This window comes from Temnothorax longispinosus, chromosome 8 (genome assembly GCF_030848805.1).
Source record: "Temnothorax longispinosus isolate EJ_2023e chromosome 8, Tlon_JGU_v1, whole genome shotgun sequence".
In the NCBI taxonomy this organism is placed as follows: Eukaryota; Metazoa; Arthropoda; class Insecta; order Hymenoptera; family Formicidae; genus Temnothorax; species Temnothorax longispinosus.
In genome coordinates this window covers 18,043,156-18,068,717 of record NC_092365.1, presented here as the reverse complement: position 1 = coordinate 18,068,717, position 25,562 = coordinate 18,043,156, and the positions used below count along the sequence as shown (strand labels likewise).

General features: G+C 42.9%; 1 protein-coding gene across 4 annotated transcripts in view; it reads left to right on the top strand.

Moving 5' to 3' along the window:
• The window catches only part of Sano (CABIT domain-containing protein serrano), a 135,342-nt gene that overhangs the window by 82,044 nt on the left and 27,736 nt on the right, over window positions 1–25,562 (top strand). For all 4 annotated transcript variants that reach the window (XM_071784910.1, XM_071784908.1, XM_071784907.1 and 1 more), the window contains 2 exons: window positions 22,211–24,070; window positions 24,479–24,674. In XM_071784910.1, the coding sequence (XP_071641011.1) occupies window positions 22,374–24,070; window positions 24,479–24,671 (1,890 nt within the window). In that variant the 5' untranslated portion in view covers window positions 22,211–22,373 and the 3' untranslated portion in view covers window positions 24,672–24,674. The remainder of the gene's footprint in view (window positions 1–22,210; window positions 24,071–24,478; window positions 24,675–25,562) is intronic.

Below are 25,562 nucleotides of genomic sequence, written 5' to 3'. Positions count from 1 at the left end.
TAGGATCCCTATAGAATTTACGGGGACTCTATTACCGTTACGCAACATACCTTTGAAGAAATGATACATTTTTTGTTATATATGATACTCTCCTTTCAATTTATCAGAGGATGACCAGATCTGAGGATAACATTGATCATCCAAATTATTTTTACTGTTAAGTCATCTAGCCTCGTCTCAATAGCAATATCTTCTCGTACAGCTTAAGATTTAATTAAAGCTTCAAATCTTTCTTCGATTTTAATCGTCGCGAATTGCTTGGATTTATATCTGTTTAATCAATTGCTAAAGATATTAACAATGATAAATGATTGACGAAAATAATTTCGTCGAATTCCGTAAGTTTCCTTTCTTCATTATTTTTTAATAAAAAAAGCCACAACAATTTAATAAACTACAAGCATTTACTTTTAATAAAGAAAGAAGGTTCAAATTATTTTAATGAAAATAAAATTTCGAGATGGTTAATTGGACATTCAATTTGCTTTGTAAGCGAAAATTGCAAGAGGCCTGGTAGGATCCTGCGTGACTCGACGCTAAAGCACTAATTAGATGATTGGCTTCAACGGTAAAATAGCGCGGAACAATTTAGCGACTTTCCCAGGATAAAAATTTTCGAATAAAACACGCAACGACCTTGCCAAGATCGCGTTCCGCGATACGCATGCGGTACGAACTCGCAAACGCCGCTCGTGCTCGCTCGCTCGCGAGGTCGTTCGTTCTGGGATGGTAATGCCGCATTAGATGATGCCCGCGCGCGTATAACTTTATTATTCGACGAGGCCGTAGCTCCGTGTCCCGCGCGGAAGTGTGAATAGCCACGCGAAGCGCCGCGGCCGCGAGTGATTCAGAACAAATCAGATGCGTCATGTGTGTGTATATGTAAACGAGGGAAAATAAGAGAGAAAGAGTGATGGAAAGGGAAAAGGAGAGAGAGAGAACATGCATGCACATACACGCGGCCCACATATTTACGGCTCATGTGGGTAAGAAGGGACTCTGCGCGTCTCATTAGTGCTCCGTTATTTTCTAAGCATCCTGCCATGCTGATTATCGCGCTTATTTCTAGATGGTAATGCTCTCTTCCTGCCGTCCGTTGGATCGTTCGCATTGCATCACGTCGTAACTATGCACGTACATAAGTTGTCGCCGAATTAGCTCGTCAGCGTGCATGTCTAATAGCCTGCTTAACCTAATAAGAAAATATTTGTCTAACTGTTCGTAGAATGTATATGTGTATATATAATTATTTGTACACCGTGCGTTAATCAGTCCCCGTTTTAAATGCTAATAATCGAAGCTGGAGTTCAAACTCGTTATTATAAAGATAATTGGATTAAGTGATACGTTTTGAATTTTTAACAGAAAAATCTAGAATCATTTATTATAAATATGGAATTGCTAATTTACTTCCAAGCCATGTATAATTATGTTCATTTTCTTTCGCGCCTTCCTAGATACGCTGCAATGTGTGTTTTAACTAACATTTTTCTTTGAGAGATATATCTTTTTCCTCGTCTACTTTTTAGTGTTTTCTCTCACTAACTTAAAACATACATGGCTTAGTTACTCAGGGCTTATATGGTGCAGGAATTTTCAAAATCCCCGACTATATATCACTTGGGATGGTTTCCTAGTCAGAATTCTATTTGCGATTTTATACGTCACATCAGTCGACGGTTAAAAAGAAGGGTATCGTAGAGGAATCATTTTCCGCGCTCGAGGAATTGTGCAGTTCTCGCGTCATCGCTGCTGCGTGCACATCCGTGCAATAGTACGGGACGCACATAGGTATATACGCACGCACGTTCACGCACCGCTGTGCAGCGCCGGCGTCGACGCGGCTTGCCTTTTTGCGATTGTAATTCGCTTCCTACCGGCGTTAGAAAAACGCTAGAGGTCTGCAATTAAAATCCCTGAGCAGTAAGCCGAGGGGACAGGTGGGGGTCGATGCACCTTTGCCCGGAACCATACGTCGGCAATACGCACGCGTTTGTGCGCGCGCTATTGTGTGCGCACGTGTACACATACGTGCGCACGCACACACCGCGCTGACCGCCGCCGATGCACATGGTCATGAGTAATGCAGGTGGCTTTTTTCCCTTTTGGCGAATCGATCATTCCGGCCGCGCGGGACTGCTTAGCGGCTTGGAAAAGTCGCGGCACGCCTAGGAGTTGGGGGTCTCTGCCCCGCGATACCCCGGGGCAACAATGCACCGACCCGAGATTAATGCATCCGCGCCGATCCTGGTCGCTGAAATATTGAAAATTACACTGGGAATATATTAATCCTCTTCCGACGCGGAAGACGCTCTTTCTTTCCTCCGCGCCGCCGCCGCCGCCGCCGCCCCGTCCGCCCGCTCCGCATTTTTGCCGTCGTGGAAACAACGCGCGAATGGCATGCCTTCCTCCGAGATCATTGCTGCTGCGATCATAGTCCCACGGAATGGATAGGCGTGTAAGATCGCCGGCGTTCGAAACGTTGGCGTTGAGTCGTACGGATAAAGAGAAACAAACGTTTTTGCGCGCATTTTTTTTTTATATCCTTTCTGCGCAGAAAGCCCTTGTAGAGATACTACATCAGCGTAGTACATACAACTAATTAGTGCGTAATAAATTTCTTTTCTTTACAGATTAAATAAGATCAAGCTCGATAATTGTTATCTGCGTTTCTTACACGTGGGATACGTAATTAATAATGATTTATAAACTGTCAGATTACTAATCAGCTTACGGTGTTTCTAAATACCGGATACGACGATATCCGGTAGATCCCACGAATGGTTAGTTATAATGATGGATTACGTACTCAGGTCCAAAGAATTAAAGCACGTGGTAGAACGACGCTGATAAGCCGGCGCGGCGCGGTTCTTCGTAGCGCCCGAGAGAATTAACGGTGTTCGTTAATTCGCAATGCGGGCGGAGCGCGCGATGCCTCCAACGGCTTTTTTTTCTCAGGGAATTTTACGGGACACAAGGCAAAAACTCCCTCGCATCTTTCGTACGTAATATGTGATGGATAACAAAGAATGGCGCGATGCCGGCGGAGAAAACGGCGGAGGAACGGGGGCGAGGCAGGAGAAACGGGAGAAAAAAGGCACGGTTTATTGTTCAAGGGCGTCGACGCCCCGCCTGAACGTAACACATAAACCGTATACTTACGAGTCATATAGGAGTGCACAAAACGCCGCGGTACCGTAACGAATGCACCACCGTTAAAGGGAAGAGGAGAGGCTCTTCCTAGATGCGCATAGAAAAATGTCGATACTAAATATATGTTTATTGGCCTAACAGTACTTGCACGTGAAATACATTGATGTTCGCGGTGTGTATCTGCGAGGAAGCGCGATGCTGCTTAGCAATGAAATGAATTACCTTGACCGAATCATGCGTGATTAATGCTGCATAAAAATGAATTAAATAATACTTTTGTGTAAATTTATCTAAAAAGGCAAAGTTTAATATATCTTAAGCTCGATATGTTACTAATATAACCTTTATAATTTAATGGGAAGATTATAGCATTGTAAAAGATATTAAAAGGAGCAAGGCGGAACTTCGCGTTGAAATGGGAAGCGTGAAAAAACATTTTTTTTCGCATGAGAATGTAGGCTGTACAAGGGTGCGGCATTACTGAATCCGTTAGTCAATCATGAATAATGTAGTTGATCTCTCTGCGAGGTTCGGCGGATGATTTTCAGCGACAGTCGTTTCGGTTACGCCAAGAATCGCGAAGGAATACATCTCTCTCGAATTGAAAACGCGCGAGGCTTGGAAATCGCGTTGCTCGACAACGAGCGGGGCCATCGTCCATCTCGCGTCCGGAGGAAGCGATTACTCATCTTTACGATTATGCAGCGTGCAAGAAGTGGCAGCATCCGCGCGAAGAGCCCCGAAAGAAAGAACTCGCGCTGCTTGGCCAAGCCGGCGGACTTGACTGTCCCACGATATTTATTTTGCAGAACGTCTCTCGTGTGGCAAAACCCCTCGAAAGTCCCTGTCGACGTTGCGGGGCTCGTTTCGCGGGAACTTGTCCCCGCAGTGCATTTCGTTCTTTTTGGAACCCCATTGTCCTCGGACGACGGACATGCATATGCACGCGGTAACGATAAATATCTTCATTGCCCGTGGCATGGGCCGAACTCACGGTATCCAACGTGGTCGCTTCGGGGCTCCGAAAACATAACGTGTATTTATACGTTAGCCATACGGAATGCCTGTTGCCGAACGGCTGTTAATCAAGAATATTGCTTGTCCAAGTGACGTAAGGTCTCAATGAGAGGAATGGAACACGATCAGTAATTTATTCATTTTTACAATACAAAAGATATTCTTTGTTATTATGCTTTATTATTTATTGTTACAAAGAGATTAGTAATTTATAAATAGCAAAATCATCAATTTTACTGCTCGCCGAGAGAATTATTAGAGAGATTGATGGATGCTGCGTACGATCATAAAATGTAAAATTGAAGCTAAGCGACTTATTATTGATTTTTTCAAGCGAAGTAAGTAGATGCAATATCGTCGTGGATAACTCTGGTTATTTCTTTATTCTTCTGTTTTACATGGTCTTATACGATCTTCCTCTTTTCCTCGCCGCGATGCGCCGCAGGCTGTACCGGTTTCGTATGAACCAGACTGAACAAAATCCAGCGAAACCACCGCATGATCGATGAGCGAGCTTGAAATTCCTAGTTTGTTATCGAACGCTCACGATCCTTCATTACCACACTTTCGTATCTTATCCTGTCTTTTTACATCCTGCAGGAAATCGTAACTCTCTAATAAAGATTTCTGTGCCGCGCGTATATCTGAAAACATGACAGCTGTTCTAAAAAACTCTGTCGCCACTAACTTCATCTATAACGGATTTGACTCATGGATTTTCTCTTAATAAAATTTCAAAGATTTTTGTTAAAGGAATATTGATTCCAAAGTAATCCCAAGTTTTATAAATGAAAAGAATGTTGTTTTAATCTTCTCAAACGCGTCCAATTACTTAGCGCCGGTTTCGTAAAATTCATTTACGTCGGATTGCGTGATTAATTAATCGTCCATCGGGGGTTACGAGATTCTCGGGAAAGCCGCGTGATGATTACGAAAGAAATAAATCGCCTGTTTATACGGCCGTGTCAGAAGTCCTAATCGGAAGCACCCGTGGCTCTTTATCCCTCCGGCTACGCGCTACCTGACGATGCTCTCCCGATGGTGTTGCGCGGAACGACGTTGCATTGTAGCATGGATGCAACAACAACGGGCCGTAACTAAATCTGTCCGTCAGTTCCAATCCGTGGAAGACCTTGGGTCGCTCGCTCGTCTCTGACACACGTACGTTGCTGAAGTTCCCCACGTGCAGGCCCGTGGATAATCGATTCGATCGTAAAATACTCTCTCCTTATGCCTCGCATAGAAAAACGCCGCAATCAGAAATGCTCCGAGCGGACACAACGCATCGAAGGCAGGCATTATCGCTAAATTGTACTGAAAAACTGAGCACGATATTTCGATCACTGTCGTTTCAACGCTGCCATTTCACGAGAACAGAACTGAAAGTAATTACGGTGCGGTCGCAGATGTTTTTTTTTCATCGCATAATGAGAGCCTTGGCGTAATAATTGTACAAATTATTTTACGCAGATGAGTCGTCCAATTACGCTGCTTTTAATTTTGCGCGTAGATAATCTGATTTCGTTTCCTTCCATTTTTCTTTAGGGGGGATTCTTCAAACTTTGGTAACTTCAACTATTGTTTATACATATTGGTATGTCTGGCGAATATTTTTGTATAGAAAATAAGCACGCTGTATATTCGAATTAGCATTGTATTCTTGTTGTGCAACTTTTTTCAACGACAAATTGGACAACTATGTTTCGATAAAATATTGTAAGGTGGAGACGAGATTGCATCCGATGCTGGTAACAACGGGCCGTAACTAAATCCGCGTACAATTCCAGCCTGTAGAAGACCTTGACACTGCACGCTTGACACATGTATGTTGTTGATGTTGCCCACGTGCAGTGCCGTGGATAATCGATTCGATCGTAAAATACGCTCCTTAGACTCCCTATAGCGCCGAATATAGGAAAGATCAGAAGTCGCTTACATCCTCTTCTACGAGGCTCAACGATTAAATATATAAACGATTGAAGGAAGAGACGAACGAACAATTGGCAAAGGATTACTCGCAAAAGATGCGTTGATAATTATTACTCACATAAATGTTAAAAAATATAAATTTTTTTTCCATGAATGTTTTTACTATAATGGGAAAGTTGATAAAAGATTCGTACGTTTTTTGTAAGATTTATTTTCTCTTCTTGAATTTCTCTGCAATCTGATATATCTTGAGAGAAATCTTTCGATCCAAGGAGTTTTTCCCGTGTCACATTTTTCTTTGTCTCCCTCGGGTGGTCGCCGACTTCCTTCGCACAATGATCGACTTTGCACGAATTAAAAGCGTGTCTGGCGGATTCTTTTGCGAGTTGTTTGCAACCTGTTGCCGATGGACAATAGATTGACTGTCTTGCGGGCTCAGAGTTGTCTTCTTTGTCACGTATCAAGGACGCGAATACCAAGGGATGCACTTGGAACTGTGGTCGATGATCTTAGTGGGAGAATGCTGTCTTATTACATTTCTTGCTTTACTTCCTCATGCAACAAAAAACGCCGCACTTACACGAACTCGCAATCCGCCAATTTGAAGACGCTATCATCTCGGAACGCGGACAAATTACTTATGTAGATCTCGAATATCCTTGCCAGTTAGCGCACGATTACTTTGCATTTATTGAGGAACATGAATTAGATATAATATCTCTTGAAGACTGAAATAGTTAGATATAGGTAATTACATTATCATTATATTATTTATTCTTTCATATATTTTTGTCCTACAATGTCTGACTCTAAATAAATTTAGCACAAATATGCAAAATATAAATGGCTTTAGTACTTGAGTATATTCATAGAGACAGAAAGAATGGATTCGTTGAAATGTTAATTATTCTTTATTTAGTAGACAATTTTTGCCCTCTTGATGTCCATTAGCGCGGACCGCGGTGTTATTTACACATATATATTTACTCTGCAGACTTTTATGTAAACTTGTGTACTACCAGGAACCAGCTCGTGGTTGCATCTTTGAGCGAAGACTATACGTGTCTCGATTTTGTTGGATTTATTTTACTGCCTTTAAAATGTGTTAAACGTTAATGTACTTTGGCAGCGAAATGTTAGATTTACCTATGTATTTACCGACGTGCATATCCGTGTGATTACGCCGTGCAATAGCGTGATGCACACGTGTACGTACATCGACGGTGATTCTCACGTTCGTCTCGCGGAGAGTTCGTCTCGCAGAGTTTGAAAGTGATTATAGTGCAGCAAAGTAATTGACACTAATCGAAGTTAATAATCCGTTGAGCGTTCCCGCAGGATACGGGGTAATCGATGAAAAAAAAAAGTTCCTCCTGACTTATTTATTTTACCGGGATAAATCGCTACCAGCAACGTAACCGACTATATCGCCGCTCCGTCCGTAATTAATATGGTAAACAGTGCGGTCTATGCGCGCGACTAATCATTTTCGCGAAACCTAACGCCGCATATGAAAAAAAATACGCCTGCATCCTTTTTGCTAACTACTATAATCACGGCTGATCGGTTGAGAGGGTACGTAAAACACCACGTCGCTCTTTAAAACACTTTTTGAGTCTAGCATCATTGAAAATAAGACAAGTTGCAAAAATTAGCATATGGCAGGATTAAATACCACAACGACGAGTTCCGGTACCGGAACACCCACGTTGTGGGTCAAGAATTAAACTAGGATTCATTATGTTAATTAATAGAACTTAATTCTTCAACGTTCCCTAACGTCGAAGGTAAAAGCACAGAGATTTTCTATCGCGAGACGGTTTCCCATGAAACGCCGCGAATTTTTCTCCGATCGTTTCGGAATTCACGTCGAATTATCTCGATTCTAGGGTAACGATCGTAGCGATTGAACAGAAGTGCATCTTCCGTCGAGGATGCAAATATGAGGAGGACACCGAGTACTCAGAACGGCGATCAAGTAGTACCAAGCAGCCAGGCAGCCTAGAACGCGAACGGTACACGCGCACGTATAGAACGCCTGCACCTTTGACCGGTCGAAGGCTTCTCGCTCTTCTTCTTCCCTTCGGCCGCCGCCGGCTCGTCCCTCTTCGGGGCAGAGGTGGCTCGAGTGCACGGGATCGCGGCTCGGTTAGGTTGTTGCGCACCAACGGAAGACGACCGCCGGGAGACTCTCTCTCTCTCTCTCTCTGTCTTTCTCGCGGGAGAGAGCGCACGGTGGGCGCCTCTCTGCGCGTCGTAGTTATATTTAGATTCGCGCTGAGCGGCTTCGCGCGCGCGCGTGCTTCTTGTTTTACATCTCTTACCCCGCGCCAGCGCGCGGAGTCACCGATGTAGCGGCATTAGCATTATCGCCACCACGACGACGAGGACGACGAGGACGACGACGACGGAAGAATGGGCCTAGGGCACGCTCTGTCCTCCAGTCTCTGTACCCCACGATTTCGCAGCGGGAGAGATCTCGCGAAGATCGAGCGTGCATCCCGTTTAAACCACCGAACGATTCTCTCCGTTGAGAGGGTGACTAGACCTGATCTTTGAGACGTTCTCAAACGTCCTTAGATTTTTTAAGTAGCTTCTTATTCATAATGCACACGATTGAAAAAAATCATTACTTCTGTTTTATTAGAAGTTTAAATTAATATTTTAAAGTTCCAAATTATATCTAATGTTATTATATGATGTTTTATTAGTATTTTTTTTGCGAAAATGAAAATTAAAAAACTGTAAATGGTCTAGCTATAAGTTTTATATTCTCTTTAAAAATGCAGATCTGTTCTACTTTTTTCCCAATTATTTTACTAAAAAATATGAGTGCTCTATATGAGCTAGATATTAGCTCGTCGTTATTTTGTGCAAAACTTCGCGTACTGTACTTGATGAATAGATTGATTAGGGCTATTACCTAGCGAAGTTACTTTTGCCCGGAAAGATGTAAAATGATTGTATACGCATCGGTGGATTGAGATATGAAGTACGTAGAAGACACTCACGTAGGCGACTCTTCTTTTTTCCTTTTTTTTATTTTTTATTCTTTATTATTCCCCTTTTCTCAACCGTGACTCGGTCTAGGGAATGGAATTCCTGTGTAACACAGCCGAAGATAGTATCTTTGGAAATTGGAAAACAACCGCATCGGGTCGTTACGCCGCGCTCGCGCGTTGTATCTGCTTCATCTGCATCGATACTTTTACTGTTAACATACATGTTTATAAGCGAAACTCCAAATATTACAGTACAGGGATGGTGCTTAAGGATACCAATTAACAATAGAGTCCTTTCTCAATTGCTCGATGATTTTTCATGACAAATGATTGCTCAGTGACCACACATTATGTCGCTCTGTGATGATAAATAGCGAGGATGCCTTCGGGCTTTTTTTGACAGGAATATAAATAGACGTAAGACGTTGAATACCATAAAAAAATCTCGATGCAAATGAGCTTTGACGACCGATATATTATAAAAACCATTTATGCGTGAAATATCGTATTACTTTCAGAAAAAACTTGATTTTTCTATAATTGGAGTTTTTTTAAACGTTCTATATGTGAGCGATTCATCAACGTCGAGTATTTTTACCATGTAGAGCGAAGGCATATCTTCTCGGGCATTGTTTCGTGCAGGCAATAACAAAGATTCCACGGAAGATCGTATTTGTCTAGACGACCGTACGTCTCGATCAGAACCCGATATCTCTTGCTCGTTCAGCTACATTCGATTAGTGGATTCTTTGCAGTTTTCCCACGAACATCAGAAGAAACGATCTGATATCTATATAGGTACCTATCTGAACAAAAAGAATGAAATGAAAATACATATATACCTGCGAAGAACTGGAAACATCACAGCGTTTGATTCAGAAAAGAGTCATTTGGCGAGATAAATTTTCAAGCGTATTGCGAGGATTTATTAAATGAATATATAGATTGCGAAGACCTGATTGCCATATTTATAAATGGCGAACATGATAATGCAAGAAAATAATTAAGTGCGTTAAGGTATATATATATATATATATATATATATATATATATATATATATATAAGATGTTTTATTATAATTTTCGATAATATTCGCCGATGCACAAATAAATTTAGCAAGTAAATAAAAAAGATGTTTCGCATATATATACATGCCATTGCTGGTGCATAAAAAATCGCGTGACGGGCAGTATAAAGTACGCGCGACAGGACAAGGTAGATGGCCCTTCTGTTTCGGGCTCTGTTAGCGTGTCCTTAATTGGCCGATGGAGGCATCGAGAGACTTCCTCGTTTTTTTGCATGCACATTCGCTTGTGAATTCGCTTCGATCGACCGAGCGTATTCGATCGGGTCCTCGCGATCAAGATGAGAATCGGACCGTGAAACGCGTAGAGCATGTTAAGCAAGAGGATACTCTTCTTAATTCCTTTATACTTAATCTCTTTCCGAGAATACTTTATCGTGCTCTTAAAACTTCTGAAATACATTGCGAGCACAAAATGTCAAATGAACTAAATAAATGCCTCTCGATGATCGACGATGCACAAGCAAATTATACTCTAATGATCACGTAATTTTGACCGTATAACAAACCACTTTTACTAGCTATTCGTAGTTCCCTTATTCAACTTGAGATTTATACATGTGTTATTTAAACGCATGCGCTTTTCCGCTCTTTATCCGTCGCTGTTTTTGCCGGAAATTATCTCTTCACTAATATCACATTCTGCCGCGTAATGCATAGTAGTGCGCATTCAAAACGATAGAATGAGGTGTTCCGTGCACGGAGAAGCAATCCGAACGAAATTGTAACATCGCGAATACGCGAAGTACGAATTACGTACTGCGCGCCTTAGAGAATGTGTGCTTAGAACGTGTAATTTCAGTCTACCTTTTCATTCCGCCGACATTAACATTAATAATCCATTAGGAACAGTAGCGAAGTCGTATGGCGCCATCGTTACATTGATATCCGACTTAATGATCGGTGTCGATACACCTTTTCGTATCATTAAACCGCTCTGGTGTACATTACGTGCAGTTTCGCTATTTCATTCGCGGTTCGTGTCATGTGACGTGATTAATTTTTCTGCCATATAATCGGTACTTCGCACCGTGGACGAAATCGATCTCGACACCGGACATTCGATGACGTTTACGTCCACCTGTATAACGGGACAAAACATATATGTATTCGTTCCCGCATCCGTTTTACGCCACATTAACTTTTTAACTGCATAAATTTCGCAATATTATGATTGGTTATAACCGGAAATATAGCATGAGTAGTTTAATAACATTAACATATATTACAACAGTATTAAGGAAGTTTACAGAAAATACAAAAGTTTTACGTATTATATAACATTCGAAATTGAAAACAAAATATATCTTATGCACACATTTTTTTATTAAAAATATTTTTAATTAGAACATAGAAAAAGGGCTCAATGTCTTCTTTATTAATTCGCTAAACGTGAGTAAAAATATTAATTTATTTCATAAGTTTTTTGTGCTAGTTTGATAAGATGTCTTTATTTTTACATACAAAGTTCTACAAAAAGTTTAAAAAAAAATGCAAAAGTTTTACGTATTATATAACATTCGAAATTGAAAACAAAATATATCTTATGCACACATTTTTTATTAAAAATATTTTTAATTAGAACATAGAAAAAGGGATCAATGTCTTCTTTATTAATTCGCTAAACGTGAGTAAAAATATTAATTTTATAAATGTTTTGTGCTAGTTTGATAAGATATCTTTATTTTTACATAAGAAGTTCTACAGAAAGTTTACAGAAAATGCAAAAGTTTTACATATTATATAACATTTGAAATTGAAAACAAAATATATCTTATGCACACATTTTTTATTAAAAATATTTTTAATTAGAACATAGAAAAAGGGCTCAATGTCTTTTTTATTAATTCGCTAAACGTGAGTAAAAATATTAATTTATTTTATAAGTTTTTGTGCTAGTTTGATAAGATATGTTTATTTTTACATAAAAAGTTCTACTAAAAGAGATATAGATATAATATTCTTATTGTTAGTGTTGGATATTGCCGCGACATGTGTCTTGGAAACACTGGTATAGTATTATTCACTGTAATAACAGAGTATAATTCGAATATAACGTGTCGCAACGCATAAATGTCACAATCGACTAACTTTACACGCGTTTCCTGCATTTAGAACGTGCCTTGGAAAGTACGACCGCACGTCGCGTATGTGGCGGTTTGAATAGATCGGCGAAAGGCATCAGGACCATACAGATCGATAAAGCACAATTATATGAATATAGGACGTGTGTACTTTCCAATCGCGATAATATCGCGGTAATATTGCTCAGAGGAATCTGCACAATTTGAAATGCATTCTCTAAAAGCTGTCTTTTCCGAGAAAAAAATCAGGCAAGGCCGATCTTTACATTCCTCGATGTTACGAAATTCCGTGCGATTATAACCGAAACGTGAAACCACAATTGATTCGTCCTATACTATTTTTAATTCCAAGAAGTACAATGAAGTATCTCTCTCTTTCTCTCTCTCTTTCTCTCTTTCTCTCCCCTTATCTTTCCCGTAATTTCTTGCAACTCGCTCGTTAGGTAGCAATTAACAAACACTACGTTCGCGGAGAACGTAATCGTGTTTATTTTCGATCATTGGAGCGAGACACTTGAGACTGGTTTGTGTTTCCTATCGTTGCGCCGTTTAGACTTCAACTCGAGAGGAACGAGAATGACTTCTTGCACCATCGTCGCCATCGTCAAATCGATCTACGACGAGAAAATCCCTGTTTTCGCTCTTGCGGAAAACATCTTAGTTCCATTTTGCGCAAAGACCGCGCGAAACTATCCGATCCGATCCAGTGCGCGATTTTTTGTATGCTAAATAATTAATTTATCCTTGGCAAAGTAAATCTTTGACGTAAAGTATTGTATGTAGTAAAAAAAGTATTGTATCAAAATAATATTACAGAATAAATAAAATAGGGAACTCATAAAAGTTAGACGGATAACAAGGCATTTAAGCAAGTTGACAAAATTAATAGACGTGTAATGTCATATTCGAAACGATGATAATGTGTGAGCACGTGAGATAATGACAGAGAAATCATCTGCAGTCATGTGTAAACCGTTGAATGCACGATTAAATGATTGATTACCGAAAGTAGAAGACCTCGCATATTTTCGGCAGAAAGAAAAACAGACTGAGACTGGTGATATATCGAGGTGCATACATGCCATTTTATGTGCGAACACAAGAGAGAATAAGCGAGAAGAAAACAGGCGCGAGGTCGAAGATTACAATTCTACAAACGTAATACACGTCGGTGCACAACGGTGCACAGAGACCGATCTTCTTTTTTTTCCTCCCCTTTCTTCGTCTTTTTCTACTCCCTCGCCGACCGCAGACTCCGAGGCTCCGCAGCGAGGCTGCGGCTTTGTTATGAAATAGACTTGAAAGCGAAATGCTCTTTTCTCGCTGTTTCTGTTCCTCGCATGGTTTTGTCGGAGAGCGTTTCTCTTTACCATTCAACTCGTAGCGTCAACTCGTACCGTTCAGTACATACCTAGCCTTGCTTTCGAGACCCCAATCCTATGTCAACCCGAATGGTCGTTACAGTCGTCGGCTTGGCGAGTCTTGTGCCGCCTATATTTCTGGTTGAAAGAGAAATTACGATTGTTCCTACTCCGTCAGACGGAGTTGCTTTATTCTCGTGGCGATAACTTTACACCGTGTTAAACCCCCAAGTGCCACAGTGGAGCCTCGCGTGACTTCAAAGAGCATTTTAATTAAATAATTGAAGCGCACGAGATAATATGGAATTATATTACGTAGCAGAATATATATACATTATTTCAATATATATAAAAATTATATATTTTGCTCCTCTCTAAATATCATAAATAAATGTGCAATAAACGCGGTTATATGAACTGGTATTGGATTTTTCGCAAACTCGCGCGAGCACATTATAACAGCCAATTACCTATCGCGCAAAATATATTATCTCGTTCGCTGTAATCGCGGCGATATCGGGTCAGATTAAAGAAACGATAGTTCCATGCTAGTGCCCTACAAATACCGGCGAGAAGGAGCTCGTATCCTCTACTCTGGCGCCACATTCCAGACACCGCCGGGAGTGACTAATACCGGACGATAACATACGCTATTCCGCCGGCGAGAGGAGCGCTTTCGGGATCGCGTTCGCGGACACAATTACGATAATGAATTAATACGCGTCTTTAACGAGGGCTTCCCCTCCCCCTCGCGTATACCGCGTGCATACCGCGACGTACCGGCGCGGCGTGATTAAATTCTTCGTGTTCCCCCCGGCGGGTGTACCCACCCTTGGCGCGATGCCATAACTCAATAAACCGTTCGCGATATCTCTCCCCGCGAGCGCGCCGCGCCGATATCGGACTCCCTCGTTCTCATCGGTGCGCTCGCACAATGTGCTCATGCCCATTAATAAATTTCAGGATCAAGGTGAACCGGTGCTCTCGTTTAAGCCGCTCGATTAATCCCGGGAAACGGGCGTAATTATTTATACCGATGGACCGCGGTGTGTCGCGAGGAAAAGATCCGATGCGATTTACGCACTTGCGTGCCGCCGCGTGGCCGCGTGTTGTGCAATAAACGCGGGCGATACCATAAATCTCGCGCAACGGTGAATATACGCGGTGATTCCGCCCGACGTAATTACGGTAGCAGCATCCCTGCGCCTCGTCGTATTAGGTGATAGTGTAAATGAGCTTATTAAGCACGAATTAATCGGCTAATCTCGGTGCGCGGTCGCGTTCAAAAGTGTATAATCGATAGGAAGCACTTATCAAGCGCCTTATCTAGAATCTCGTAACGCATCGGGACCCATCTGTTATTCGCTAATATTCCAAGTATCGTCGTGGCGTAACGCGTCGTTAACTCTGTATTTCAAAAGAAGGAAGGCAAATCCTAAATTATTAGCCTTATCCTTGACTTTTACTTCAAAGCTGGAAGAAACTAATTCGTTTGTGCAATCACGAGGCATATTAAAAAAAAAAAATAGGTCCATCACGTCTCGCTCTGAACGTTGTTATACGTTATGTAAACGTTTGTACGACATGTGACATATTATCGACCTCGCCTGGTGACTTTTGAAAACAACTTTACATCACCGATGAAACGTATTTTTCGTCGCGCACAGTCGAGCGTCGAGCGAAGTTTAACTGATTTGCCGATACCGAATTCCATCCGCAACAGATCGATCTGGCGATCGAGCAATTTTGCGCAATTGGAAAGCCTGTCAGCGTTTGTGTGTGTCGACAACGATGATTTTAGCGGTCTGATGTCATTGCGCGTCCGCAATAGCCAACTTTCGTATCGGGACTTCTCAATTGACTTTGTACTCCTATTAACGATCGCGCACGTGCGCTACTTCGCAACGTATCGACAGTGATGAAGAGAACGGTACCGTGGAACAAATGAGGTGAGAGTTCAGTTTGCGTATCTACGAAGTATCCGCAGGGAATCTAAAGCCTTGCAGCTATTAAGCGGCCAATCACGACTTTATATGGGTCAATAACTTGACAGGAAAAAAGGCAGACAAAGGCAACCATGAACGCGAACTTAAAGATATTAAGGCAGATTACTCTTTCAAATAAAAGCTGTTTACTTAAAAAAAAAATAGGCAGAATATATTCTTTGTCCGTGCACATTCAGTTTGCGTATCTACAAAGTATCCACAATGGAATCTAAGCGTTGCAGTTATAAGCGGCCAATTACGATTTTATATCGATCAATTGAGAATTTGACACGAAAAAGGCAGACGAAGGCATTAGAACAGATTACTTTTTTAGATAAAAGCTATTTACTTCGAAAAAGTGCAGGCAGAATACTCTTTGTCCGTGCGCGCGCTCTCACTCTGCGTGTCGATGCCATCGACTCATAATGGCGACTATGACACGGTGGGACCTTTTAGTATATTGGCGTCGCGACGGCGCGAGGAAACACGTCGATGTGTCGCCTGCATCCTATAGCTTAGCGCGTAAAAGCGGCTACTAACGAACACGTGCACGCACGAGCACGCGGCCGCGGCATGGCAGTGTTAATGTACATTGCATAAAATATGACGAGAGGAGCGGTTGTGCAGGGTTCGTGCCATCCATTGCGAATAGCGGCTGCCGGTGCAGCGCGCGGTTGTGTGTTGCCCCTCGGTAAACACTGTCATTATAATTCAATTTAATATTAATTTGTACTCGTCCCTGCAAGCGGTGCTCATTCCACGAAAGCGGACCGGGAGGAGGCAGACGTGAAAAGATTACGCGATCATCGCTCCCTCGATGAAGACCTCGCGATTAACGCAGGAAAGCGCGAGTGGGAATGAGAGGCGCAAAATACGCGGATAAACGGAGTATGTGGAGTTATAGTCCCTTATGCTAATCGTCATAGTCGTTAAGAATCTGAGAAAATCAATTTGAATGTATACATATTTTTCTTAAATTTATTTTTATAACGAGAGATATATATATATATGTAGTCATCTAAATGAGATAATATTTTATTTATGTTGCTTTTTTTATCGTTGATGGTTAGGATATACGTGTTGCTGCATTACGTGTTGTGAAAAATAAAGGGATATATGCATTCGACAAAATGTATATGAGCAGTTTTTGAAGAGAAAAGAATCAAGACGAAAAAAAAGGGTTTGGGATCTTGTTACGATCCGTCGAATCGAAACTGACAAGTTGATCCGAGATGGACGACGTGCGACCAGTTTTTAAAGACTGGTCACCTCCCAATTAGCAATTATTGAGACGTTCGAATGATCAGCGCGGAATTTTAAGGAACTTTGTCTCGAGAGGCGAGACGATCATTCGCATGAAAATATTCGGCCTCGAGACAGTGGATTGTATGATCATTATCAAATATGTCGTCAGACATTATTCGACTCTCAAAATATTGACTAGCAATTTTTCATGCTTTAAATATGTCATTAATATATTCATAAGCGTTGCGGAATTTTAATATATATTAATAAGCATTGCATTCAGTCTAACACATTTCGTCTTTATTCTACATTTGAATCACAAAAGATATTTTTTATAGATCATAAACGTCTGACTGTGCAATGGTTTCGAGAAGTCTTATCTTTAGATTTTAAATTAAAGGATATATGTACGCAGGGAGAAATGTTTATTAGGTCAGAAGTAAGAGACGTTGTCGAAGGTTGAGAACCGTGGGCCACAGGATGATGGATGGTGGCGTTCTTGCTCGTTCATGAGGAAGTTATTACAGTTTGCAGGAGGTGGCTGCCAAGATGCAGAGGGCAAGTCAAGGGTCGAGCGAGAAAAAAGAGTAGAATGTCGCGCGGACTCGATGGCACGCGGTCCTCTCGAAACCGCTTGAAAAGTGCCTCTCGATTAAGTGGATCGGAGTAATTGGTTAATGACTGCTGGCAATCGTCGGTGATCGATTCTCGCGCGACGCTCTTGCACCAAAACATTCTTTTTTCTTCAGTTATTTAAGTCGTGCAATTTTGTTTCTTTTGAAATTTGTCTAGTAATTAAAAATCAAATAATATATTTAAATATATGCAGATATAGATAATACATATACATCAATTACATTTATTATTACTGAGAACACAGAAGAATTTTAGATCCTTTTGCCATTGGAAAATTATATCTCTATAGTCTGATCACACGTAAAATTACGGAAGATAAAAAATCATCGATTTGAAATTGAAAATGAACGGAACAGAAATCGCTTAAGAGTATAGAAAATCGCGATACCGGATGCACGGCGAGCTACTTATCGACGCTCGTTGATCTTAATGACGATGTGTGCCGGTCGTCGCCCACCGATAGACGAACCGTGTCGCAACGATCAACGTTCCCCTGTCCCCCTCGCTCTTTCGCACGCCAGCTGATTTATCGACGTGCCCTCGAATTATATGCTGCACAGCTCGACACCACGCGGCTTTCACCAACGACGACGATTACGGCGCTGTGTCGTGCTCCTTTTGTCTACTCGACGACGGGATTTCGACACCGGCCACACCGATTGTCTTCACTTCTAATCGCGAATATCGTGCGTACGTATCGATATGCGTAACGACGCGATCGATGGCATGCCTGCACGACCCTTTGGCGTGTCGTTTTATCGCGGTCGTAACTACTTCGCCGGGGAATGCACGCCGTCTGCAAAAATCGTTCGCAATCGGAGACACGAGGACGTCGACTCGTGCGAACAATCGATTTCTGCTGGCATTGCTTATTGCGCGAAAATTGAATTATTTGTCTAAAATTTCTGAGATATCTTAGATGAAAAAACTAAGGTTTCGAATTTTGATGCGTTAAAAATCGAAATATTGTTTTCCAGAGTCTTTCTAGAGGTACTTCTGACTGCCGTAATGTCGACTTAAAATCTTTGAATCCGTAATGCGAAATTCCCAAGTTGCCCCGTTTTCTCCATATAGCGGTTTTGTGTCCGTCTCTAAACCGGCCTGCGATTAACGCTCGCAATTTACGCGCGGAAGCCGCCTCACCGCCTCGCCGTGCGACGCGACGTGCACTCGAAATGATTTATACGCGTTCCGTCTTTGTACGTGACGCGTCGTTTACCACCCGCTCTCCGGCGAAGATTAATTAACCCCGTGGCGTTTCGGGGAGAAACGTGCTCCGCCTTGAGCACTTTTCTGGGAGGGGGAGGGGTTGCGCGGGGATCGGGGCCGTCGGCTTCGGTTTCTTAATCCAATTTCGTGGTGCATTAATCTAATTATGCCTAGGCATATGCACGTGACGTGCAATTATGCCGGCCGGTCGCACCGCTGGACCGCTTTCGTAATGCTACGGCGTCCGGACGTCGGAGGAGCTGTCGGCAAGAAACTCGTCTGCGCGGAGTGCCCCAGAACTGTCGGAGAGATGATGCCTCAAAGATAGAATCTTCTCCCTCAATTTGAAGTTAATTTGTGTCTTGGGAAAAAATCCGTTTGTGTCATGCGCGATGAGAAAGGGCTTTCTTGTGAGTTTGTTCTCAGAAACGGAAATGTACATAGGCTGAGAGATTGTTTCTATTTTTCGAAAAACAGCGTTTAGATTGTATATAAATTTTGCTTTATCAAAAATTTCAATGTCTTATATTTAATTGTGTTGGGATGCTGAATGAAAGATTAAATCATAAGAATTTCAAATAAAAATTATGAAAGATATCCAAAAACAAAAATAAACTGAATTTAGAATACCTATTTATACGGTTTGAGAATAAATTACGTTTCAGTTAGAATTAGACTTAAGTCTTTTCTGAGAAGATTTGAAAATATTAAGATATATCGCTTGTAAGCATCGAAAAGCATTATTACGGCTATCGCTAATCGTGGATGTGAGCGTTAATTCATCCATACATATCCATACATAGCCATTCATGGGCTAGTGGTTCGCCAGCAAAACTTTCGCCTCAACCCAGTGGTGGATACTAAGTTTCACATTAATTACATCACCATTTTGCCGATCTCATACTCAGGGATCGCTTGCACCCAGATGTAACCGCGGAAGTTCACGCGCTAGCTCGCGCCAAGAAAGTACTTGAAAGAGAAAGAGAAAGAAAGAAGTGAGGGGTGAACGAAGCAGTATGTCGAATAACTTCCTAGAGGCGCGCCTGTCACGAAGCCCCGGGTCATTGGTCACCTCGTTCTTATCTCGCACTGTCTGCGGCCCATCTTGAAGGAGCTTATGCACGGCGCCGTTGCACCGTTCGCTGTAAACAGAATTAATCCATCTACCGTCTTCGTGATTAAGGAGCCGGTTTGCGCCGGGAAAAATTGTAAATTTATCTTTAGTAAAAAATTTCGGTCAACAATCTGGTTTATCTCGTTATTAGTTATTGAACAGGATTCAGTCATATAGGGATCGCGACATCGCACAATTATTTCGCGAGAGATGCGATCTATAGATAATTATAATGAGAAATTTTAAACTCTAAATTAATTTGTTAACTGCATTACAATTATAACTAACTCTCTTAATGACCATTCACAATTTTCTTTATCAATCAAGTATTATATAAGATGTGTTAATCCGCAAAATTAAAAAAATTTATACGTGCTACTGATTTATATAAAACAAACCCAACATTTTCAAATCATTCTAGTAGGTTGTATCATTTTTGTATCGAAGAAAAAAATAGATATAGGCATGCAGCCTCGAGTGCTCTCATCTTTTATCCCCAGGCTTCTGTGGCGTTGGAACTTTCGCGTCGATGTGGAAAAGTGATTGGTTCACGAAATCGTTTAATCCAGACCACCGAGTCGATGCTAGCCGAGTCACGATCATTACTTTCTTCCAACGAGATCCTCTTTGGAGAAATCCGAAACAATCGTCGACACGCCCATCCCACGTAAACCTATATATGCGCTTCGTTAGGTAACGGGCAACAATGTTTCGTCGGGCGCATATAGATATTGTCTTAATGTAATGTAATAACCGTGAGCTATCGCAGTTATGAATTTTACTCCGAGCGAGTCTCGTCAAAGTTAGCACAATTATCTCGAAGTATGCAGCCGTTTATCAGACCTTAAGAATGTTTTAGCAAGCTTTTATTAAAATTTTCTTACAATCTTTGCAACTTGACCGTTATTTTTGCCAAAGTAAGAAATTATACGTATACTTTAGACTTTAATAAAAGTCTATATGTAGGAAACTTATTCGTTTTCTACATTTTACATATATACTTGAGTCTTATAAATGCAGTAACGTATTATTATTCGATCTGCTGTACCGCAAATTACTACAAAGCCTTCATACATAGAAGGCATATAAACCTTTTACATTATTTTACGGATTATTGTAGCAATAAAAATTCTCGGCAATCTTTTTGTCACCGTCCACTGACATTTCCGTGTTAATCTAAGCAAGCGTGAAGCCGCTTATTCGTAATATCGTGGATCGCAGTGCGATGATCAGAAGAATCACAACCGTTATTTTCCTCGGACGAGATCCTCTTTGGTGAAACAATCATAGACACACCCATCCACGTGCGCAAGCGCATCATGTCTACTTTGTTTAGTATATAACTTGCAACAAAGTCTGTTCCGGGCTATACGGACGTTGTGTTGCTCCATAAATATCTAGTATCCTGTTATTATTGAAGCGCATTATTTCCGTTGTCGCAAATCGAGATCACGATTTTTCGTTTTGATCGAAATCTGTGTTTCACGAGTTATTTTGAACTCACTCTCTTCTCTGTTTGAATTACGACATTTGCATAGAAGAAAATTATGATATCATTGTTTTTATCTTATCTCGATGTACTCATTTTGCTTCTCACAAAGTTTCCTTTATGATCGTTTGCCATCTCTCTTCCACGGATGACGATCTTCGGGGGGGCAACGACGACGCAAAGGCACTGCCCGCGGTACTGATTACCTGCCATTCGTAGTTTCGAGTGGTGACTGCCCTTGCTACGGAAATTATGAAACCGGTCTATAATTGGAACTTGACTAATGACAAGACGGGTCATTGCGTATATTATAGCCATGGATCGACATTAGCTCTCGCGCGGGCGCCGGACGCTTCACAGAACCGCAATAGTGTGCGACTGTGCTCCACGTGGGAAAGGATGCATTAAAAGTGCATCAAAACGGGTGGGGAAATGGCGAATGGTGCCGAAAGGCAAACATTCGTTTGTCGAAATTAACATGGTAAAGGCGGGCACCTTTCATATTTCGCAACAGAGATTAGTTATACGAGATTAGTCTCCAGCAGGAACTTCAGGACTAATTATTATTATCGTCTATACTATTATCCAAGGATGAGCATGAATAAAGCTAAATTACATACAGATACTCTGCATTTTATAGTCCATGTTACGAGAACGCGTGAATATTTTCGTAATATTCTGAAACGGGTTTTTAATTTCGAATATTATAATATTTATAATAATATTTTAATTTACAAGAGAAAACATCTTTGAAGATTATCAGTAAATTAATCTTAGAAATTAAATCGTAATATTTTACATCGTGCCTGCTTCGCATATGCAGGCGTCCTCATTATCATACACACCCAAATAAGTACGTCACGCGAAAGTATTTAAAGCGTGATCACTCTCCTGCTTGCAGATGGAGCATAGAGGCGCGCTGCGCGGGCAGCAGGAGCAGCAGTAGCGTTCAGCTATCGTTGGGGGCCTGATCGTCGGGCCCTGTCTCTCGGGCCCGATCTCGCGCGGGGGGACGCGGGGTCGCGGAGGCGCCGCGCCGCGCCGGCCGGGGCCGAGCGACCGCGATGGCCGCGACCGACGGTCAGATCGTCGTCGCGGCAGCACGCTGGGCCGAGGAGGCGACGTACCTGCGTGAGTTCGTCTCCAAGTACCGTTTGCCGGCCGTGATCAAGATCACGAAGGGCCAGTATGGCGGGCTGGGCGTGCCGACGCTACCGGCGCCCAGTTTGCAGAGCACCGCGCTGGTGATATCGGCCGGCCGTCGGCGTAAAATCGTGGCGCAGGCGGTGAAGATCAAGGAGGGCCGCCGGGTGGTCGGCGTAGGGCCCAGACTGGCGATACCGGACTCGTACGCGGGCTACTTTGAGATCCTGAGCGAGGAAGGTCGAGCGGTGCGCGGCATCGAGTCGGTGAGCGAGTTATCGCGAAGATGTCCGGATGAGGGTGCTCTGGTGCGCGAGACCGTGCGCGGCATCGCCTGCCGGGTGGACGACGAGTCGGGTATCGTGGTACCGGAGGGCACGAGAACCCTCGCCGCCGGCGAGACGATCGTTATCGCCGGTGAAGTGGCGCTACCCGGTCGCGGTCGGTTTCTGCGCTGCGTGGACTGTCACGGCGACAGCGTTCTGCTCGGGATAGATCAACGCGGACGCTTCAGCGCCCTGGCTCGCGAGGACAACATCAGCGGCGTGCACACCGCTAGGGCGCTCCTCAGCAAACGTCTGCCGCTCACCGTGAGACTGGTGCACGGCCAGCCGCCACGAGGACTCAAGTCGTCGTCGCAATTTGTGCCCGAATTGAGGCTGCTGTCGACTTTCGAGGAGGAGCACGTGTTTGCGTTGCCGCTGCAGAGGGAAGGAGCGGCGGTCGCGCTGCCGCTCGCGGCGCCGCTCAAGCTGGTGAAGGCGCGAAACGAGGAGGCACTCAGGTCGATGCAGGAGTTTACGAGGTTGGTGGAGCGCGCTTCTCGTCTGGTTGCCGACGTGGCTGATCGGGCGCACGTATTGGACGGCCGTCTGGGCGAGAGCAAGCCCTCCAGGCAGACGAGGAGCGGGTCGGGCTTCCTCAGAAGACCATCGACGAACTCGGATCACGCGCCGTTAAGTCACCATAGGAACAGCGGCGCCGGCCACCATCATCATCATCATCACTATCATAGCAACGGGCATCAGCCGTCCTCCGGACACTCGGGGTACCGGGATGAGAACAGGGTACCGCCGTCGTCGTCGGCCTGCACGGAAGAATACGACGAAATTGATCAGATATACGACTACGTGCGCGGCTTCGCGCCGTTGCCGAAGAGCGTCAGGTCGCCGTACGAGAGTCCTCTCGCCGCGGGCCAGGGGGGTTCGACCCCGCCGTTGACGCCGGTAACGGTGACGATTACGCCCTTGCTGGACGATCGACCGGAACCGCCGCCGATCGAGACGATACCGACGAAGAAGATTCAGGCGGAGAAGCGGACTAGGCGCGCGGTGAAGGAAGCGCCGCAGCCACGGGTGGAGAAGCCGCCATTGGCGAAGCTCTACGTGAAGAATAGTGGTACTCAGCGCGGACGACCGCTAATGAGGCAGAAGAGCGCGTCGCCGTTGAAGGAAACGCCGCCGGGTTACAAGGGCGGTTCGCCACTCTTCAACATACGTTACAAGAGCTTGACGAATCTTCAACAGGCCATGGAGCTCGATGGCACGCTGGATTCCAGTCACTCGGGCGGAAGGACGTCGGGAGACTCCGGCGCGGGCGCCAAGCTGCCAGAGAAAAGGTATAATATACTTTTTTCTTAATAATAATCATTTTTATTTGTAATTATTAGACGTATCTTTTAATCTTTTATTGAAAGCATAATTAATTAAATAATTTTTCCCTCTCAGAGTTATTAGTTATATCATTTACTATAAATTATTACGATATTATTTAAAGAATTGAATAAAGCAGATATTAGAACATTTGATTATTTTCTCTTATTGGATTATTAAAAATAATTACATATTTTCTATTTTATAATATATTTTTTCACGATGCTTATTTTAAAAAATATATATTTGATTTTATTATTTACGTCAAAGTAGTTTCTATTGATATTAATTGTCTAAACAGCATAATATTGACCAATAATATTCACACAACAAGTTTTTATTATATTTTCTCGATTTTTCACGATAAACTCTAGATCGAGACGTTTAAGCAGGCCACGATCGCTGACGAATTTAGTCTGGGAGCTGCGAGGTGGAAGCGGCCTCGGCTGCACGAGACCGGAAACTCCGCCGCCCGCCACGACTGCGCCGCTGCCACCGACTAAATGTGGGCCACGTTTAGCTGTCACTGTCGTGGCACCGCGACGTGTCGGCACGCTCTACCTCTAACTCGTGAGTATCCATTTTTTAAGTAATAAATATTTAGCGAGAAGATGTTTCGTAATGGCACATCTCTCATTTTTGTGTAGCAAGATGAGTACGTAAGAGAGAAAGCAATTTGTAGGTATAATCTGCGAAATTGAGATTGCGAATACGGTTTTGCGAAAAAATATACATTGCGCGACTAAGATCAATTTCCGCTTTTGAGAAAAACTGCGACCAGTTCTGCTCTTCAATTGAAACATCGCGTGCGCGGCTATTTTCTGTATGTCCTTCGCGCACGATCTTCGTTTCCCGTATTTCAGCCAGATGATACGCCGTCGGGCGAGCGGCAAGATTATTTGCCGAACGGACATGCACGTCGCAATTAACTACATTGAGAGAACAGCGGTTACGATGTAGTTATAGCGTACTTTGTCCGGGAAGAAGGACTGAATCGTTAAATTCGCGGGATCGACCCAGGATAGACAGGATCTTTTAACGGGGCATTTTACTGGGCGTTATAAAAGACACACAGCTCTCCGCTTCCCTATTGCCATAAGTCTTTATTCACTTAATTGCTCCCCCCACTCTATCCCCAGCATAACGATGGAAGGAAATGCACCTGCCCGTATGGACGATGCAGGAAGTTCCGCGATTACCGTCAATTACAATCCATGGGCAAATCCATTCTTAAACATAATCGAGTCAAACGCGGGATATGAAGGACCTCACACGTGTCTGAATCATGTCGGTGTATTCATTACGATCAGCAACGTTGTAATTCTTTGTTTCTTCCGCGCCCATCTTCTTTCCATGTTTCCATTGGAACACAGCGTCGGATTATTAACTAACATAAAAATCATGTTTATTAAATTACCATATTGATTTAATAAGCTCAAAAAATAATACGTGATCTTC